The following is a 17,956-nucleotide window of genomic DNA, read 5'->3' on the forward strand; positions in this document are numbered from 1 at the left end:
CCGAGGGGTGGCATCTGCCTGGACTGTGAATGTGATTTTTGCCCTCTGAAACAGTCTCCCTGGTACCTATCTCTTTGTAAGACCCTCTCGCTCTCCCTCTCCCCACCCCACGTGCTTCCTTCCGCCACCTCCTGCCCTTACCTACCCCGATGCTCCCTCAGTCCCACTGACCTTCCTCTTAGGACTTCCTACCTCCCTGGCCCATGCTGCTCCACAGCCACCCCTAAAAACATGATGGAGACACTAAACCAGAAGGTATGGTCTCCTTCCTGTTGCACAAAGCTCTAGCGAGCGTTTCTGTGCTCGCTGACTCGCTTGCTCTGTAAGGCCGACTCCTCAACCCGCTGTTTACTAGTTGCTGGGAGCAGCGTGATCACAAAGCTGATGTGAGACCTGAGGCTGGGTCCTGCTCTGTGCTGTACAGCTCTGCTCCCGGAGGGGCCCGAATGGAGGAAGAATCTGCCAGCGAGTCATGGTATAGCTTGCGAGTCAAGCAAATGCAATACCATCACGTAACAGGAACCCACGGTGCCGTGGGGTCGACGCGGGCAGCAAGAGCCACCTCTCCGTTACAACGCACGCCGCGTCTCAAAAGAAGAGCCGGTTCAGTAAAGTAAGTGGTTTGGTTTAAGTTTTATTCTCAGTTCTAGGCAACAGGTGTCACTGGGAAGAAGGGGACCCCGAAGGAATTACTCCTTCATCCCCTTCTCCTGCTCGACACCATCATAGCAACTCCGGATGGATAAGCGTGTTGTCCCTCTTGGGGGGGAAGGGAGGAGGCGGGAGTTAATGCTATCACACCACCGACAGAAGTATTTGTTTGTATAAATGAACAGCTAATCTGCAACGTCTACTACAAGTGATTGTCTGCATTTCAGTGCCTCAGGGCAAACAGAGGGGGTGCGGCTGTGTTACACCTCGGTAAGAGCATGCCCAATCCGGAGGAACCGGGAGCAAAGCCACCTCCTTAACAGCAGTGAAGCGCATGAGCTGCTCTGGCTAAGCCATACAGGCCCCCCCCCACTCAGAAGGCAATCCCCTTTAGCAAGTGATTGGATCTTATTTCAGACAACGGTCAGGTTTTTCAGCTCGATCAGACCAGTGGGAACGATCGTCCACGGAGCTGAAAGGCTGGAGGGCCAGTAGCTCTGGGGGAGCCCTGGATCCCCGGCTGCTCCTTCTGGGGGGGTCCAGGAAGGGCAGCAATGACGCTGACCCTTGTTTCCCCGCACCATGAGTCCGTGTGCCTTTGCTTGGGCGTTTTGGAAGGGTCTGCGAGGCTTCAGCTACTTACCTTTCCCTTAGCAACAAGGCAAATTTGGGACATTCCTGCCCCACGCTACAGTTGGCCATCCTCTTGTTGTGCTGGTACAAACATTTGTGGGGCTGGGCTGTAAGTGGGATCAGTGAAGAGATCCAGGTTAAAAATAATTCCTCCGTCTTTTTGAGAGTTATTTTTAACCTGTATTTCACTGATCTGGTTGGCATACAGAGGTGTGGTTATTCTGCTAGACACCGCCTAAGCAACTGGCTCCTTGTCTCTCGTGAGGTTATAGATTATTTCTTATCCTGCAATGACATCTCATTTTTTTCCACTGCCAATCCTGTCTTCTGAAAAGAGGATCGGCTCTTAGATCCCAGCCATAATCCAGCACTGGAGGAAAAGTATGTTTTGAATAGGCCAATCATGAGGCAGACAAGTATATTCAGGACTAACATTTGAGCTTCAAGGATACTGCAGTTATCTTTGGCTTTTATACCTCAAATTCTGTTTCTTTGTTCTCCTTGGTATGTTTTTCATCTTCAGAATATAAGATCTGTTTTTGCGCTAGGGGAAGCAGCAACTGTCTCATATATTCTAAGCGTAGCAAATGATAACGAGAGTTGGGGAATGCTGAGGAACACCTCCCCCCACATCAGAATGGAGATGACCTAAAATTGTAATGAAAAAAACTTCAAAGAATGAATGTCACTTTCCATCTCAATTAAGTTTCCCTTCTTAGGGTTTGTTTTCCCAGTTCCCCATTAAATCTTCCACTGGTTCAGAGAGTCGGACTTTAATTTGTAATAAGAGCAAGCAGGGGTGGGGAAGGAAGAGCTACCTTCATACAGCCTAGAAAAACCTACGTGAAGAAGAAAGATTTTTGCCCCATTCTTTAATTAAGCATAACCTTCCTTTTTGATTCTCATTGTTTTTTTATAAATAGCTCCTCGGCATCAAATTTTCAGCTGTGACTCCCGCCTCGCTGCTAAATCCTATATGTTCACAATACCATTAGGCACAGACTAGAAATGTCCATTATAAAGCATTTGGGGCTTGGTTTTAAAGGACTTGGCCAAACCTGGTTTAGTTCAGCAATGCCCACAGCAAATTAAAGCCCCACCTAATGTGAGGGTGTGTTGCCTGCTGGGCAGAGGTGGAGAAGGATCTTTAGCAATCCATTTTGCCACAGCAAGAAGTGTAAAAATCACCTTTGAGAGGAAGATTTCATTGAGGGCAAAGTGACTTTACTGGCCCGAAGTTCAAAGGCCAGTGATTTCTAGAGGAGACTAAGGCTTTCCAAGGAGGATACTTGCAGGGGTGTAGCCATGCTGGAGGGGTTACATTCTTCTTTGGGAAAATCCTGGGCATGGGCATCTCCCTCAGGCACTGGGGGTGCTGACTTGCGGACAGGAAAGGCAATCGTTCAGGGCTGGGGTGGGGACTGCAGCCAGGTCACTTCTGTGCAAGTTTAGTAATGAGGGCTTTCCACTCTGCTCTCTTCTGCGTGATGTAGGAAGGGGTGAGGAGCTGCAGCAAAGGCTCCTGACGTCCCCTGAAGTATCCCTGACACAGAGCCTCTGCGTTACAAATCACATACATCCCACAGTCATAGCTGTTCTGCTGGGCAGGCGCTTTCTCCTCTATGAAGGTTGCTTTGCCCCCTTTTTTGCCCAAGAAGGCCTCCAGCTTCCCTGCCACTTGCTTGGCATGGACAGAGTTGCTCTTACTGTGGGAATCATAATGGGCGAAGTACTTTTTGTCCCTAAAGTAAACCAGTAAGCTCCAGTGGGTGCCTCCAGCAGCCTGGTTGGAGTTATCATTGACAGGCAAGAACACCAGCTCCTTGTGGAGAAGGTCTAGTGGTTGAAGGAACATGGCCACTTCTTCCTGACTAGTGGCACATTTAATGAACTGAGCCACTTCGGGACCAATAAAACACACCTGATCAGAAAATTCTTGGAACTGGTCACTGGCAAAGTACTCGAAGGCAAACCCAATGATGTGATCGTTAAGCCAGCTTGGGGGGTCCAGCAAGGCAACATCTGACTGCCTTAGCAAACTGTCCATGTAACTGAGAACGACAGGGTCCATTCTGCGGAGGGAGGGGCCACAGCGCTCCAGGAAACTTCAGAAGCTAAAACATAGAAAGGGTAGAAGATAAATTATGCAACGAGACCACACCTTTAACAAGACATAGCGCAACAAATTTCTCAAGTTCCTTCTCAGCAAGTAGTGAACAGAAGACTACGTTTCCCAGAGCTGTACTGAAGGACCAATATTTCAACTATCTGCCAGTTGAGGAGACCAAGGATATGCCGCAAGATTCCTCATCTGCAGCTTGTGACAAAAGCTGAGCTGGGCTCTTCTGTTGCCCTAGGAGCAGTATATTTCTCATCACGTACTGCTTAGATAGATGTTTCACAGTTAAAAATCTTAATCTGTGCTGTGGGTGAATTCAAAGCAGTTCCAGCTTGGGAACTGCAGGAATTCCTTCAGTTCTGTGCTTTTGCACAGAAAATATACATGATCTTGGAGACGTCGGTTGGTGTTTGTTTCACCTGTACAATGATAATTGCTGTAACTCTTTCCCTCATTAGTATTCTGAAGAAGAAGTCTTTTCAGGGCTGTAAGAGATATGTATGGTCCCTTTCACCTAAGTAACAGAGATACTGCCACAACTGAGTGCCAGACATATGACCTGTTCCAGGAAAACCTGCCGGTCTGCCAGCACAGGAGGCAAGGCAGCGCTGAGTAAGGAGAAACAAAGCAAAACAAGACTACAAACAAACCAGTTTCCTACTATGGGAATTTTTAGGACAATTCACTGCACACTGGGTAGAGATTTCAATAATTCAAGTAGCGCTGAAGCTGGAAAGTTCACAATATAGCTATCTAGTTCAGCTCAGATTCTAATATACCAAAGTTTTGCTCACAAAAGGCATTTGTTATATAGATTATTTATTTCTTTAACCAAAAGGTAGGCAGTTCACAACATCTTGCAGTAGGTGTAGTATTACGGCTATGTCAGTAACATTTACAAGGCTAGCTGTACTGTGTCAGACTGAGCATCCATCCTATCTCTGATAACAGAGAAAACTGAATGCCCGCTGAAGAACATCAGAACAGGACAAGCATATATGACGCCTCCCACAAGTTCGCCTAGCTTCAAAGAATTTTCCCATGGTCTTAGAAGCGCAGACAGAAATGTTTTCCCTAGATGCATCACTTGACAATGAAATGGCAGGTGAAATTCAGCGTAGACACGTGTTGAGTCACTCGCTCCTGTTTTTAAAGTTCTTTTGCAAGTCTTAGCATTTGGCCATCAGCAGCAAACTTTGCCACCTCACTGCTCCTCACCTTCCCCAGGTCATTTGTGGGTATGCTGAACGATAAAGGTTCCTGCAGGTTCCCACTGGTGATGTCCATCCACCAAGAGAACTGACTGTTCACGCTGACTTTGTCTTTCTAATCTTTTATTCAACTATTTTTCCAGGCTACGTTCTCCCCTCTTAATCTGTGGCTGCTTATTTCCTTACAAGCCTTTTGGAAACTCAGGTGGATTTTATCATCTGAGTCTCCCCATATTATGTGTTTGAGGACAGATTCAAGGGACTTCAAGAGGTTTGTGGGGCAAGACCTCTCTTGACTTCCTTCCATTTATAAACGTATCTGTGCTAATTTTGGTCTTTACTATGTATTCTACCAGTCTGCCTAGTAGAGGGGCCAGGTTTACGTATAATGCCTTCTCAGAAGTTGTTACCCCAAGACTGGCAGGTAGCAAATGTATTAAAGTGTGTTTTAAGATAGCCATTACACACCCCTCCCCACTTAGTTCTTGTGCTTAGCCTAACTAGGAGGTGCTACTCAACAGGCAACAGTGAACGCTCATTACCCTCTGGGATCAGATTAGGATTTAGCCAGGAGATCTTCCTAAGAAAACCTGTCGATAAACAGGTTTCAGCCCCATTTTTCAGCCCCCTGTATCAGCCCCATTTTTCTTCTCACTCCCATATCCTCTGGCCTGGGCTCCTCAGCTTCAGACCCTCTGCTTGCTAGGACAGGAGTAGGAACTAAGCTACCCAGAGCTCAGGACAGCAGTGACATGAGGCCGTTTTTGCCTCACCCTTTCCTCACCCGTGCCAAATACAGCATGAAAACATCTTAGGATTTCTTAAAGCACTGTGTGAAAATTCCTAATGATAAGATCACTTTAGTATGATTCACTATAAATAAGACACTAATTGTCCATTATGATAGGGAGGAAAAAAAAAAAAGCACATGCACTGTGTTGTTTACACATTAGGAAGGAGTAGATTTTGGCTTCTTATTGCAACATGAATCATTAAAAAAATCCTTCCTGTCCAGGTATGCATAAATTAAGAGAGATTTATATCTAATATATCTTGGCAAGGTCACATCACATGTGACTTGTAAATAACAATGTATGAAACATGCTGCATGTGTAACACATCGGAAGGAAGGGCCAAGGTAAAATATCTCAAACTTGAAAAAGCTAATAACTATTTGTGTATCACTGATAGTTCCAAGACATGCCAGGCAGTAAGAGTCATTCAAAAGGAAGGGGAGCAGCTATTGTTATTTATACTGAGCCAAACACAATGGTATTTGGACACGCTTCCTATATTAATGAACCCAGCTAATCTATTTCCAAGTTTATAGTGCAAATCCATTGCAACAGCCTGCAGTATTAAAAAAAAACCAAAAAACACAAAACAACTCCCCCGCCCCAAACTAAGTCCTGGAAACTTAGTAGACTGCCTAATTATAACCCTGCTTAAAGAACTATAGATCCTGCAAGTCTAGAAGTGACCAGTTTGGGGGTTTACAGGGTCATTGCTGAATGCTTTTTACATGTGCCTGTACAATGCCCCAGATTCTCCTTTCCTGTGTTATTTCTGCTTCATCTTCTCCTACAGACATACAAATCAAACCAAACAGCTTTCTAGTCAAGTCCAAATGAAATTAAAGGCTATGGAAGGAAGTGTGCATCCTGTACTCTGTTAATTTTCCACTCTGTAGAAACATAGTTTTTTGTGTGTGTATGTGTGTGGTTTTTTTTTTTTAAGACATTTGGCAGCTTCCTACAATCAGGAAGGGCGAATGGTTATAGCAAATGCTTAATTGCCACTAGCTACTACTTTTAATTTTATTGCCATCTGGTATTTGTGAAACTGCTTCTAAGTTCTGCATGATGACTCACCACACATTACACATCTTAAAGGAAAACCCTTCATAGACTCATATGCCTTTCAGAGCCACTTAAGATAAGTGATAAGGACTGCATCAAAAGCCTAGTGCAGTGGAGCTGTGGAAAGGATACGCAATCAGCGGGTTTGTTCTGTTCAGGAGAACCTTTCAATTAAAGTGCAAGATGAGTTCGCAGTGAAGCTGGGATCTGGACCTGAACATCTTTAACGTTTGAGGATGCTGAAATCCAGTCACAAGCTCTAAGCAAAACTCCCTTCACAGGTCTGCTCAAACACAGCCAGGATTTGCCTACCGAGCACTCAGGCACACTCTGTTCAAAGCTTTTCGTGAAAATAGGCATAAGTACTGACCCAGGATGAGAACATTTATTACAGGTTACAAATGAGTCTTGCTCATTCATTTTATTTGTCTATTAGTGGTTGGAATTCATGAAAACGCTTTGTAATTCTCTGCTTCTCAGAGGGATATTAATTTGCCAGGTTTCAAGTGCTCAGAAGAGAACGATGGAGAGAGAAAGAGAGAGGTTCACGTCTCTATAAAATTCATCAACCCAGCAAACGATGAAACTGTCCTGTAGTTTATGGATTTAAAAAGGGTGCATTCTTGCACCAATATGCCAAAAAGGCAAGTTGCTGTCATCTCTAAGTTATAACAATTTTACAGATAATTAGCACCATCATTAACACAAGTTTGTTTCATAAATGGATGTATCCAGAATGCAAGGCAAAGGCTGCGTTTTGAAATACTTTACAAAAAAATCTCATTTTTCTCATAATGTTAAAGACAGCTACCTTCTGAATGCAATTGTTCCCTTGCACTCTGAAGGCAGTATCTGAAAGCTAGGAAACGAAACTCACTAGTAATTGAGTATAAATAAGCAGTGATGGAGCAAAGGGAGCATCAATTAAAGATGCCTAAAGTCTATTTTAGTAATCAAAACTGCTAGGAACATACAGAGTGAATATTTTAACATGCCCCATTCCTAAATTCCTTTGATAAATGTAAAGGATACAGAGAGAAGTACAGAAAGCCACCTGAAAGAGAGCTTATTCAAACTTTATGGAAGGAAGAAGTGGAGGGGCAGAGAAATGTGAAGTCATGTGGAATGTCTTTGAAACAATCAATCAAGAGCAAAAGGTCCCATGATTTAACCACAAGACCATTCCCCGGAAATAGTTTTTGAAAGCGTGTCGGTGCTCTTAGTAACAGTAGTTTTAATGACAGCACGAGACAAGAAACATCAATTTCTATTTATCCGTGTAAACAGAACTGGGCTATACTGACGCCTGAGTGTCCATGCATATTAGGGTCTCCTAATTGAGCCAGTGAAGACATTCAAGCATGATTAAACAAAAAAGTTGAGAAGGATAACTAAGCCAGAGAAAGGGGTTTACGCCTCTGTTCTTTTTATTGAGAATAAGCGATCTTCATTAGTGCATAGATTAAAATTTCTGTTTAATAGTGGAACTGAATCTTCACAGGCTTCAATAGGGCCCTGAATGCCAAATTCAGAGAAAGCGCTTCACAATTTCCGTATGTGCAAAGTGTAAGACCATGTAAATCCACAGACAAGGCTCGACTCTTTCAATTCGCTGCAAAGTCTCCAAACCCACATACATGTAGCTGCTTTACTTGTCAAGCAAACGCCAGAATCCTGCTTTGTTTCTCAGTCTTACAGAGCCGTAAACTAAAGCTGGGACTAAAGCAAATCCACAGATCAGTATTTCACTGGACAGGATGGGCTTGGCCAAGGCATTAGGTTTAACAGGAAAAAACCCAGCAATGTGAAAAACCCAGCAATGTGAGGATTAAATGTGACACACAGGCTCTCCCTTTTACAGAAATAACAATAAGAAAACCCTTCAGCTTGGTTAATATAAAAGAATCTGGGTGTTAAACTAGGAGTCAATGGATAGCATTCACATACTTTTAAACAGAGTTTATTCAACAGAGCACTGAGAAGTGCTAACAAGAAAAAAAAGCTATCGGTTTCCTGAAAGACAGAAAGGGCTCAGTACAGTGGAATTCGGTCGCAAGAAGTGCTCTGGGCAGTCTGTCATTTGATTTCGGGAAAACGCTACTCACTAGAGCTGACGCGATGCTGTAGCCATGAAGCGCTGCGGCTGACCCCCGGCTCTTCTCCGAGGAGCCTTACGAACGCAGTTGCCCGCTATCTCATGCGACAGGAGCCTGTCTCAGAAAGCCTGCCAGGGCCCAGGCCCGCAAGCGCTCGGCGTTTCCTGCGCATTGCTGGGGTTTCTACTGAAACAAACGAGAGCGAACGAGACGAGAAATGAGGTTATCATTCGGAGCGGCCAGCAACAGCCCCCGCCCCCGCCCCCGCCGTCACATCTGCGGCTTGAGCCGGGGCGAGCTGCCTGGCCCCGCGGCCCCGTCGGGGCCCGGCTGACTCCTACGGCGGCGGCAGCGCCGCGCCGCCGTCACCGGCTCCCCACCGCCGAGAGGCCCGGGCGGCCGCTGAGGGCCGCGGCCTGCGCGCGCACCGGGCGCGGGGGGCGACCTCCGGGCCCCGCCGCCGCCGCCGCCCGGGTGGGCCTGCTCCGCTGGGGGGGGAGGGGGCGGCGCGGTTGCCGTGGCAACGCCAGCTCCCCGCCGCCGCTCACCTGCCGCCTCATAGCCCGCGCCCCGGCTGCCGCCTCTCCCAGCGCCCCGGCACCGGCCCGTAGCTATGCGCCGCCGTAAAGCTGGCGGCGTCGGCGTCGTAACGCGCCCCTCAAGGGCGGGGCGTTGCGGGCAGGGCCCCTCCTGCGCAGGCGCCTCGGCGGGAGGGGCGTGGCTTGCGGCGGCTGGGCGGGGGCGAGGGGGGCGGTGCGGCCGCCCTAGGGGAATGGCGGGGGCGCGGCCGCGGGGCGGGGGCTGGGGCGGCGGCGCGCGCGCACCCCTCCCTCCCCGCCGTCCTGGCGCGCGGGGCCGGGCCGGGCCGCGGCGGCGGGTGCGTGTCCGTGTCCGCGTCCGTGTCCGCGTCGCGCGCCGCGGCGGTTGGGCAGCGCGCGAGGGCGGCGGCCGGCAGAGCCCGCGCGGCCCCTTCGCCCCCGCCCCGCTCCGCCTCGTCTCCGTCCCCCCCGCGCCGCGGAGCGGCTCCCGAGACCCCCCCCCCCCCACACACACCTCGGCGGCGGCGGGCTGAGGGATGCGCCGCGCCCCGACACCCAGGTGAGGGACGGCGCGGAGCCCCCCCCCCCCCCACCGCGGCGCGGCGGGTGCGGAGCGCTCGGGCGCGCTGAAGTTGGGTGCCGGCTTGGCGCAGCGGGGCGGGAGCAGGTCGGCGCCGCGGGGAGCGGGGCCGCCCGAGCGGGGCTCGGAGCCCCTTTGTTCCTGCGGCGGGCTCGGTTCGGCCCGGCCCGGCCCGGCTGGGCGCGGGGCAGGTGAGGCGGCGGCGGCTGGCGGGCGCGGCGGGGCCGGGGCAGGGGGCGCTCGGGGCCGGGGGGCGCTCGGGGCCGCGGCGCGCCCCGCAGAGGTGCCGCGTCCGCCCGGCCTCGGGCGCTTGGCGGACGGGGAGGGCTCTGCTCGTGCCGGACCCCGCTCTGGCACTGCCGTCTCGGGGCAGAACGCGCTTCTTCAAGGCTGAAATAACTTTTTTTTTCCCCCTTTCCCTCTGGGGATGGGCGCTGCAGGGTTCCCCCCCCCCCCTTTTTTTTTTTTTTTTTTTTTGCCCTTGTGAAATGCAGCGGCATCATCAATTTCGGCTAAAGATGGCTGGCATGTGCGGCAGGGCTCCGGGTTTGGCTTGCCTCGAACTTACCCTTGTGTACGTGCAGGGGGTTTGCGCTACTGCGTGGCGAGTATTGAGGTGTCCTGCAGAGCCGGCGGCCGGAGAAGTGAAGTAGCTAACGTGCGAGGTGTAACACGGTGACCGGGAGCGTTCTTCAAAGACAGGCTGAAGCCTTTGCTCCCGAAAGCTTATGTCTGCTTTGCTGGGGAGGAATTTCCCACCAATGAGAACATTTAATGGTAGCGCTGTCAGGAGAGCTAGTGTAGACAGAGCAGCAGGCAGCTGCTGTTGTTTTTTAATACCCTGAGGTTAATACTCTGTTATTTAGACCTATTTTGGGCTTGGTTGGACAAAACAAGACATTAAAAACAGTCCCTCGGGGAGCTTTTGTCTATGTTAGTGCTTCCAATGTGGCTGCCACCAGTGGATCTATGTAACGATAGCAGTGGTGGGCATCTTTGCCAAAAGGGGGGGAAAAAAAAAAAAGCCCTTCAAGTGAAGAAATAGCCTTGATGTTTGTGCTGCAGTAATAAGTGTTGTAATTAAACTGAATCATAGCAGGCACAATTATTTTATGCTTTGAGAAAAAGAACAGACCATTATGCCACTAAAGGAGCGCTGCGTTTAAGATTTCCTTTCTACCCTCCAATGTTAATGAGATATTTCGGTTTTTAAATTAAGTATTTGAATCTATGGCACCCCGCTCCCTGGTACTCAAAACCTTTATTGAAGCACTGTTCTTAAGGAGATTAAAATAGTCTGTTTCTTTCTGGAATTTTCTTAAATGTAGAAGAAATGCCTATTCTGCTGTATTAAAAAAATCCTCAAACATGACTTGCAGTGGAGTGTGGACCTGCCTCGAGTTCTGCCCTTGTGGGGTTTGCTTTGTCTTGCTTATAGATATTTAGCAGCTTCCTTCTCATGTGTTTACGTTTCATATCCTGAAGTCATGCTGAGATTAATAATACAGAGTATGACCTAAACAAAAATCATGGCTTTCACATCCTCTGCTGCAGTATACGTTACTGTGCCTGTCAGAGTAGCAGTCGGTGTATGCTCTGCATTGGTACCGTAGAGTAGAGAAGGGGAACAATTTTAGGAAAATATCGTATAGCAACGTTTGCTAAAGAAAGAACGAGAGCTTTGTTAGGAGGAGAAAATCTACTGTGCTGTTCTGATAAATCAGTAAGGAGACTGTGAACGTTTTAATACATAGGTTCATCACCATAAATAGGACATTAGCTGGAGAAATCAGTTCCTGGCCAACATACGCTCTTTCCTAATTTTTTTTCACAGTGAAGTGTTAGGAAATGGCACGTGAGTATTTTCTTCTCATCTTTGCTGAAAAGAGGTATGCCTGATCGAAATGTTGATGACCGGAACTTAGAACAAGGCTTGATGATGTAAATGCTTAAGCACAAGCTCAGCAAGCTGTGCTTAAACACAAGTTTAAGCAAATCTGTAGTTCCATTTGGTGTCAGAGAGGCTGTGTTGTCGCTGAAGAGCATCTCCTCTTTAATCAGCAGCTCTGGAGTCAGGTGATGATCACGATTTCCCTTACATTTTTGAGTAAACTGATCAGTTAGTGGCTTTTCTCACTTTTTTGTTTTTGATTAAGATGATAAAAACTGCATTTTTCTCATTTTAAGCACCATCCTGTATTGGGATGCCTAAGCCTTGCTCTGAAGTGTTTTTCTGAGCTTCTGTTGTGGAAGACCTGCAGTTTGACCTCTCCACTGGTTCTGGGAAAGTTATGCTAGGGATAGCCTTTGCTCTCACTTCTGGCTGTGTTTTTTCATACTTATGGCTGTTCTGATAGTTGTCTGTCTGGCTGCTTAGGGTAGGGAAGATAATGTAGCAGCCATGAAATGCAACTAATAAGCTTTTGTTTCCTGGTATATTAATGACTCCGCAGTGTAACGCTAGCCCTATGTAAATAAGGGTGACATTATATGTGTTTCATCTTTATTAGCAGGGCCCATAGTCAGTTAAAGGCAACTTTGAAATCTCTTAAGTGAACAAAGTTTGTTTGTTTTAAAGAGAATTAGGCAATTCAAATGAAAAAAAGGATTAAAATGTAGGCTCAGTTTTGTATCATTAATACGAGTAGAGTGCATTTCTAAGTTTTTTTTTTTTTTTTTTTTGTTCTATGGAGCCACAGGTCCAGTTATGATTTATAAAGCTCACCTTCTTAGCCTTTTCTTTTGAGGGAGAGCTGCGTTATCTAAAGGTATCACATGGCTGACACGGCATCCGCTGCTGCAGTCGCTTTTAAACATACTGGAACCTGTATGTGCCGCCTACAACTCGGTTCTACGCACGCTAGCAAATCTTTGGGGGCCAGCACATCACATTCAGCCAAACAGCTAACTATTATATGCCTGAATTATTTCTGTCTAGGATGTTTGTGATAATTTTAGTGAGTATAAATCACATTTACCAGAAAACCTCTTGAGGTGCTTAAGCATGCAAGGTCAGGCACTCGGGAAACGTGAAACCTAACGTTACCTGTACCACCCTTAGTTTAACCCATTTCAAGGTAGCGCGGTAACAGGAACCCCAGTTGCTGTATGCAGCTTGATTTCTCTGAGGATGAACCTCACCAGACTCCAGCTCTGTCCCCTCCGGACTGCAGTGGGAAGGGATCGCTTCTTCCCAGCGCCTGCAAGTCAACAGGGGGAGTGCTGGGAGCACAGGGAAGGTGCTCGGCGGCGCAAGGAGAGCCAGCATCAGTCCTTGTGGCTGCGGGCCGAGCAGGCCCAGGAGCCCTCGCGTCTTATTAGGTAACTCCAGTCACCAGAGTTTGACAAAAGCGTGAGCGAATGCGATCTGAGAGTTTTCAAAGCCGTTTAGAGTTTGTCAGGCTTCAAGTTGTTGTCTTAGCGGCCGCAGCAAAGCAGCGTGTCTCTGATTAGAAGGCCGTTTCCTGCCCGGTTTCAGCTCTCGCTCCAAACCGGGGACTCATCAGAGCTTTTGAACGTGATTTCCTTCCAAACATAGCGATTGGGGAGAAAACGGCATTGTCGAGCCATTTCTGTAGAAGTGTCTTAGTTGGTTAAACTGGATTTTGGAAGTTCCTGCTTCCAATTCTTTTGCAAATCCAATGGAGTCGTAGTGCCCTTTGCACGTGCAATCCTTGAGAAGCAATAACACCAACAAAGTGCGTTAGAAGAGCTGCTGTCTGCAGAAGGAAACCCGATTGTTTTGTAGACGACTTGTTTTGCTGTTGTGCGAAGTTGAAAAACACGCTCATTATGTAGTCTGTAAAACTTCCAGTCCGGTTCTGGAGGCTGGATGGGGTGGGTGCAGGTTTCAGCTTTAGAAGACAAGGTTTTTATTTAGGTTGAAAGGAGTGCCTCCTTTTCTAAAGGCTTGGGGCCTATGTGCGTACCTTTGCTTAACTTCCTCTTAACTGAATGAGATTTCCCTCATTTCTACGACTAAACATGAGCGTAAATGTTTAAAGGATCACGACTTAAGTTTACAAATTCAGGACTTTCTCTCGCGTGCCTTTACACAAACAACCCCATAAGGGGCTTGGGTTGTGTCTGGATAGTTAGTTACTCTGAGAAGCAACTTGTTAACTGTTTGGTCTTCCTGATAGGTGTGGGTGTTTTAAAACATTATGCTGTGTTTTCAGGTTAGATGACTGGGATTATCACAGTTCATTGCAAAAGCTTAGGCGGGAATAGGTTTCTTATTGAACGGTTAGAGTGAAATGCTGCTGATGGGATGTCTATAGATCATCACAACTGTCCCCTGATTGAGGTAATTTTTATGGTCAGTTTTTTTTGTTGTTTTTTTTTTTCGTTTTTTTTTACATAGGCTCAATTTTTCCATAGGCTTTGGGAAAACAGGTGTTCAGGATTTAAATTCTATAAACCAAACATGTAAAACTCTTGCCAGATAATGAAACAGGAAAAAAGGGAAATTGAATAGTCTTTGTGTAGACATTTTCTGGATGTGACCCTTAATATCATCTTACTTGACAGGTTGAATTTTGTGATGATATACTTCTCATTTGTGCAATTGCATTAACATTTTAACTTCTGTATCTTAGAAAATAAAAATTTAAACTCAACAAATCACATGTTCTCTGAAAATGTCAAAATTCATAAGGGAAGCTTATTGAACCCCACTTTTGGGATTCAACTGATTTTTGTTTCTGTATTAAAATACTATCAAGAGTTTTGGCTATATTAGTTGTGGTAGCTTTTTTTTTTTTTTTTTTTTTTTTTCCTGTGGGGAGGAATCATATGGCAGATACCTATGGAGATGTTTTATAGGTGACATGAGAACTGTCTCTTTGCCACAGTTTTTTTTTTCTTTTAACCAAACCCCGTCATTTTAATACTACCCAATAGTGCATCTGCTTCTTGCTGCATGATATTTTTCTTTACATTGTAACTCTTTCCTTCCAATGGAACAAAAAGCTGCTTGGCGGTGACTGAATTGCCTACCTCGCTGATGAATTGTCTCATTGTTTTTCTTATACTTCCTTGTATGGCTGTATTCCTAGGGCCATAGGATAGTTGAGGTTGGGAGGGACCTCAGGAGGTCACTCAGTCCAAAATATTGCTTAGAGCAGGGTCATCTTCGAGGCTAGACCTGGTCACCCAGGGCTTGAGCTGTCTCAGATCAGTCATCTTCAACCTATGGTTTGCAGATTGTAGAACGAGATGGGAAGAAGAGCAGTTTGGGCTACTATGCGTTGGGTGAAAAGTGACTGAGAGGAACAAGTTTATAGCTGATCTGTAGTAGTCTACATTTATGAAACTTCTAAAAGGGTACGTACTTCCACTTGAAAACTCATAGATGCCTACAGGTATGTTGAACTGCTGTCTTATGCTGCATTTTCATGATTTCATTAAGCTGATTTTGTAGTAGGCTTCTGTGGAAAGAGGATCTGAGCTGGCTGAAGTTAATCTTTGGAGGAGAAAGGGGATAGTTTTCAGGTGGATCAGTTTACTGGTATCAACTCACTGTGCAGCCAGAAGCAAGGAGGTGCACAGCACTGCCCCTTTTTGGTGGCAGCTTCATATTATAATCTCTTTGGAGCTGAAACAGTCATGCTCCATGAGTATGGTTTCTAGGCAAAATGAAATAAGTAAATGAACAGGTGTGTATTTGTTAAGAGGATTATTTGCATCTCTGAGCTTTAAAGAATTACTGTTATTCACCTGAATCCTTTGTGCCATTAAGATCTTGCATTGCAGTTTCTCTTTAAGGCAGTAGAGGCCTAGGTGGGTTTTCCTTCAGATCAGGGGTGAGGAATCTCTTTCTTGCTGAGGGCTGCATGGGTCTTTTGTACACCTTTGGCTGTCCGTGCAGTACTGAGGCCTGGCTTACTGCACATTCACACAGGATCAGGTGGGCATTGGTCCTGTGAAATGAAGTCAGGGGTTGTTGAGTTCTTTCACCCATGCTTTAGACTTTGTTGGTGTTTCTTGTCAATCATTTTTAGTGTTTTACTAAGAGTGTTATGAAGTACTTTGTCTTTGTTAGAGCCTGAGCTAGCTCTTGTGCCAAGTCTATCTTCCGTTAAGGGAGAAGAGTCTAAAAGTGGAAATTGGTTCCAGGTTTCCTGGGCCAGGAATGCTGAATGCTCTCATTAATCATTAGGCCAGGCCTTTTTGATTAAGTGCAGTAGACTTTGGTACTGGATGTACAGTGTCTGTTGTTGTGGGACCTGTGTGGTTATCCAGACAGTGTTCATGGCTCACGTGCTGTTACTCTATAGTTGTAAGAGGATTAGTAATGACTTCTGCATTTGCATTTTCTGGTTTTTGTGTTGTTCTTGTGACTGGGAATCTGAGTTAAGCCTTTGAAATTAAATAGGCTGAGAGCCTTAAGATAAGAGCACTGCTTTGTTTGTCCCATGACATTCAGGGTTAGCTGAGTTGCAAACTATTGCAGATTGCTTGTTTCCTTGTTGTGACTTCTATTTGTCAGCAAAGCTTTGGCAACGCACCAAAATAACAATTGTATAAATGTTTTAAAAATCAGGCCCCTACTGCTGCAAGTTTGGGAATACCTTAAGGTACACTGGGGATGCACGGGGAGGGGGGAGGAAAGCAGTGTGGCTCAAACTGTTTCTCACCCCAGCTCAAGCACGTGGTTCCAGGGTACGAGCCTTTCTCTCCAATGAAGAGCTGTAAAGAGGGAAGAAGGGTGGTTTTGGCTTTCCCTTGAGAAATCCACAGTCTCGGCACATGATGCTGTCATGGAAAAGAAGGCAGATAGGAACAGGCTACGTGAATGGGTGAGGGAGCAAATTATTCTACTCGTGTCATATAACCAGATATATTACGTGTTTGAGTTTATCCATAGATATGAAAACTGTTCTCGATTGTGCTTTCTCTGCATGAAGTATCCAGAAATGAACTAGAAACGTGCTAGGGCCCTTTCAGCCCTTGTTTCAGACTGTGGCTGTCCTTCCACAATGAGGAATATTGATATAGTTCGCTTGGTTGCTTCCTCTCACCCATCACTGTTGATGGAGATAAGCATTCAGTGCCTTTCAGCCAGCTGTGTCTCATCCAAGCTCTTGTCTCACACAGCTACTGAGTTATTTTCTTTGCAGTTACATGCTTGACTTAAAGCAAGATGCTGGCATAGCTCTGCGATGGGTTTCTTCATCTTTCTGTGGGAGTCCTAATATGCATTGAAAGCATCTCTCCTGATACTTTTTTCCCTGAGAAAGTTTATGAAAACACTGTTGTTGAAGATCCCTAGGAATAGGCCGCCTGTACGTTCATCTGGAATGACGCAGGTAGACCTTAAGTTACCTGAGTCAAGGGGGAGGGCTAGATCAGGCCCTTTTAACCCTAGCTCTGTAAAAATGGTTCAAACTGGATGACCGTACTGCGTTGTTCAACTTTTCTTCGAGAAATTATCTTGGTTGGTTCTCAAATGCCTAGCCCTGATTTACAGCTACAAAAGTGGGTTGTTCAGTACTGGTTCTTTCTTTCTGTTTTACTGTTTTTAGGAGTTACTGCAAGTATCTGTTAGGAGCAATGGGGAATAGAGTGGTGCTGTGTCCTACCTGCTTGGATCTTTCATAAAGTGGCAGAAGAAAAAGGTGTTTTAAACGATGCAAATTATAATGCACAAAAGTATTGAATTCGGTGTGTAATGGGCTACTCTTGAATATTTTTACTTCTTAGAAGTTGTCTATTTATTTAGGACCCAATTAAATATAGTAGGTATGCACATACTGATTTTTCTCTTGTGATAGTTGCTACTTTGCTTAGCACCTTTGTCATTTTTTACATTAATAAAGACATATGGGCTTCTAAATCAGCTTTTCATCTTACTTGCTGATATCTCACCTTGACTCATCCCGGTATGTTTTAAAATTACCTTCAATCAGTTTTACTCTTATTGCTTCTTAGGAGGGCTGTTTGTTCAAAGTCCATTTGCTCCTATCCCGCAAATGCTGATAATCTGATTTTTATCAAAATTCTTTAGACTATCTGCTATTACACATAAAGCAGGACCTTTAAAGGGTGTGAAAGATTTAAGTGTCCAGCACTTGTTGAACACCAATGGAAGGGGAGTGTCTAATCAATATAAACATCTTTGAAAAACATGAGCTCTGAGCAAAAAAACTCACATCATGAATGTTTTTGATAGAACGCCAAGAATTCTTTTATTGTATTCTGCATGTACGTGTTGGTTTTGTTTTGAGTGATGAACTTAAAACAGTTAACTTAAGGAAGGCTTATAAA

At 46.0% G+C, this 17,956-nt stretch overlaps 2 protein-coding genes across 12 annotated transcripts in view; one reads left to right on the plus strand and one right to left on the minus strand.

The window, feature by feature from the left end:
• Window positions 1–614: 614 nt before the first annotated feature.
• SENP8 (SUMO peptidase family member, NEDD8 specific) lies at window positions 615–9,265 on the minus strand. Of its 2 annotated transcripts, none has more exons than XM_068957967.1 (3): window positions 9,118–9,265; window positions 8,579–8,752; window positions 615–3,398 (listed from the first exon to the last, which is right to left on the minus strand). In XM_068957967.1, exon 3 carries the CDS (start codon window positions 3,353–3,355, stop codon window positions 2,717–2,719), a length of 639 nt encoding a protein of 212 aa, XP_068814068.1. In that variant the 5' UTR covers window positions 3,356–3,398; window positions 8,579–8,752; window positions 9,118–9,265; the 3' UTR covers window positions 615–2,716. The 2 variants fall into 2 exon arrangements, with proteins under 2 accessions (XP_068814068.1, XP_068814067.1); XM_068957966.1 differs by having other exon boundaries at window positions 8,579–8,755.
• Window positions 9,266–9,425: 160 nt separating this feature from the next.
• Window positions 9,426–17,956, plus strand: part of MYO9A (myosin IXA) — a 225,775-nt gene continuing 217,244 nt past the window's right edge. For 8 of the 10 annotated variants that reach the window (XR_011143653.1, XR_011143652.1, XM_068957968.1 and 5 more), the window contains exon 1: window positions 9,426–9,667. The gene's annotated coding sequence lies outside the window, so the exon portion shown is untranslated. The remainder of the gene's footprint in view (window positions 9,668–17,956) is intronic. The other 2 variants (XM_068957973.1, XM_068957971.1) reach the window with 1 other exon arrangement.

This window comes from Struthio camelus, chromosome 12, assembly GCF_040807025.1.
Source record: "Struthio camelus isolate bStrCam1 chromosome 12, bStrCam1.hap1, whole genome shotgun sequence".
Lineage (NCBI taxonomy): Eukaryota > Metazoa > Chordata > Aves > Struthioniformes > Struthionidae > Struthio > Struthio camelus.

Coding starts and splice junctions, on each gene's coding strand:
- SENP8 (XM_068957967.1), bottom strand. CDS start 3,355: ATGGACCCTGTCGTTCTCAGTTACATGGACAGTTTGCTAAGGCAGTCA.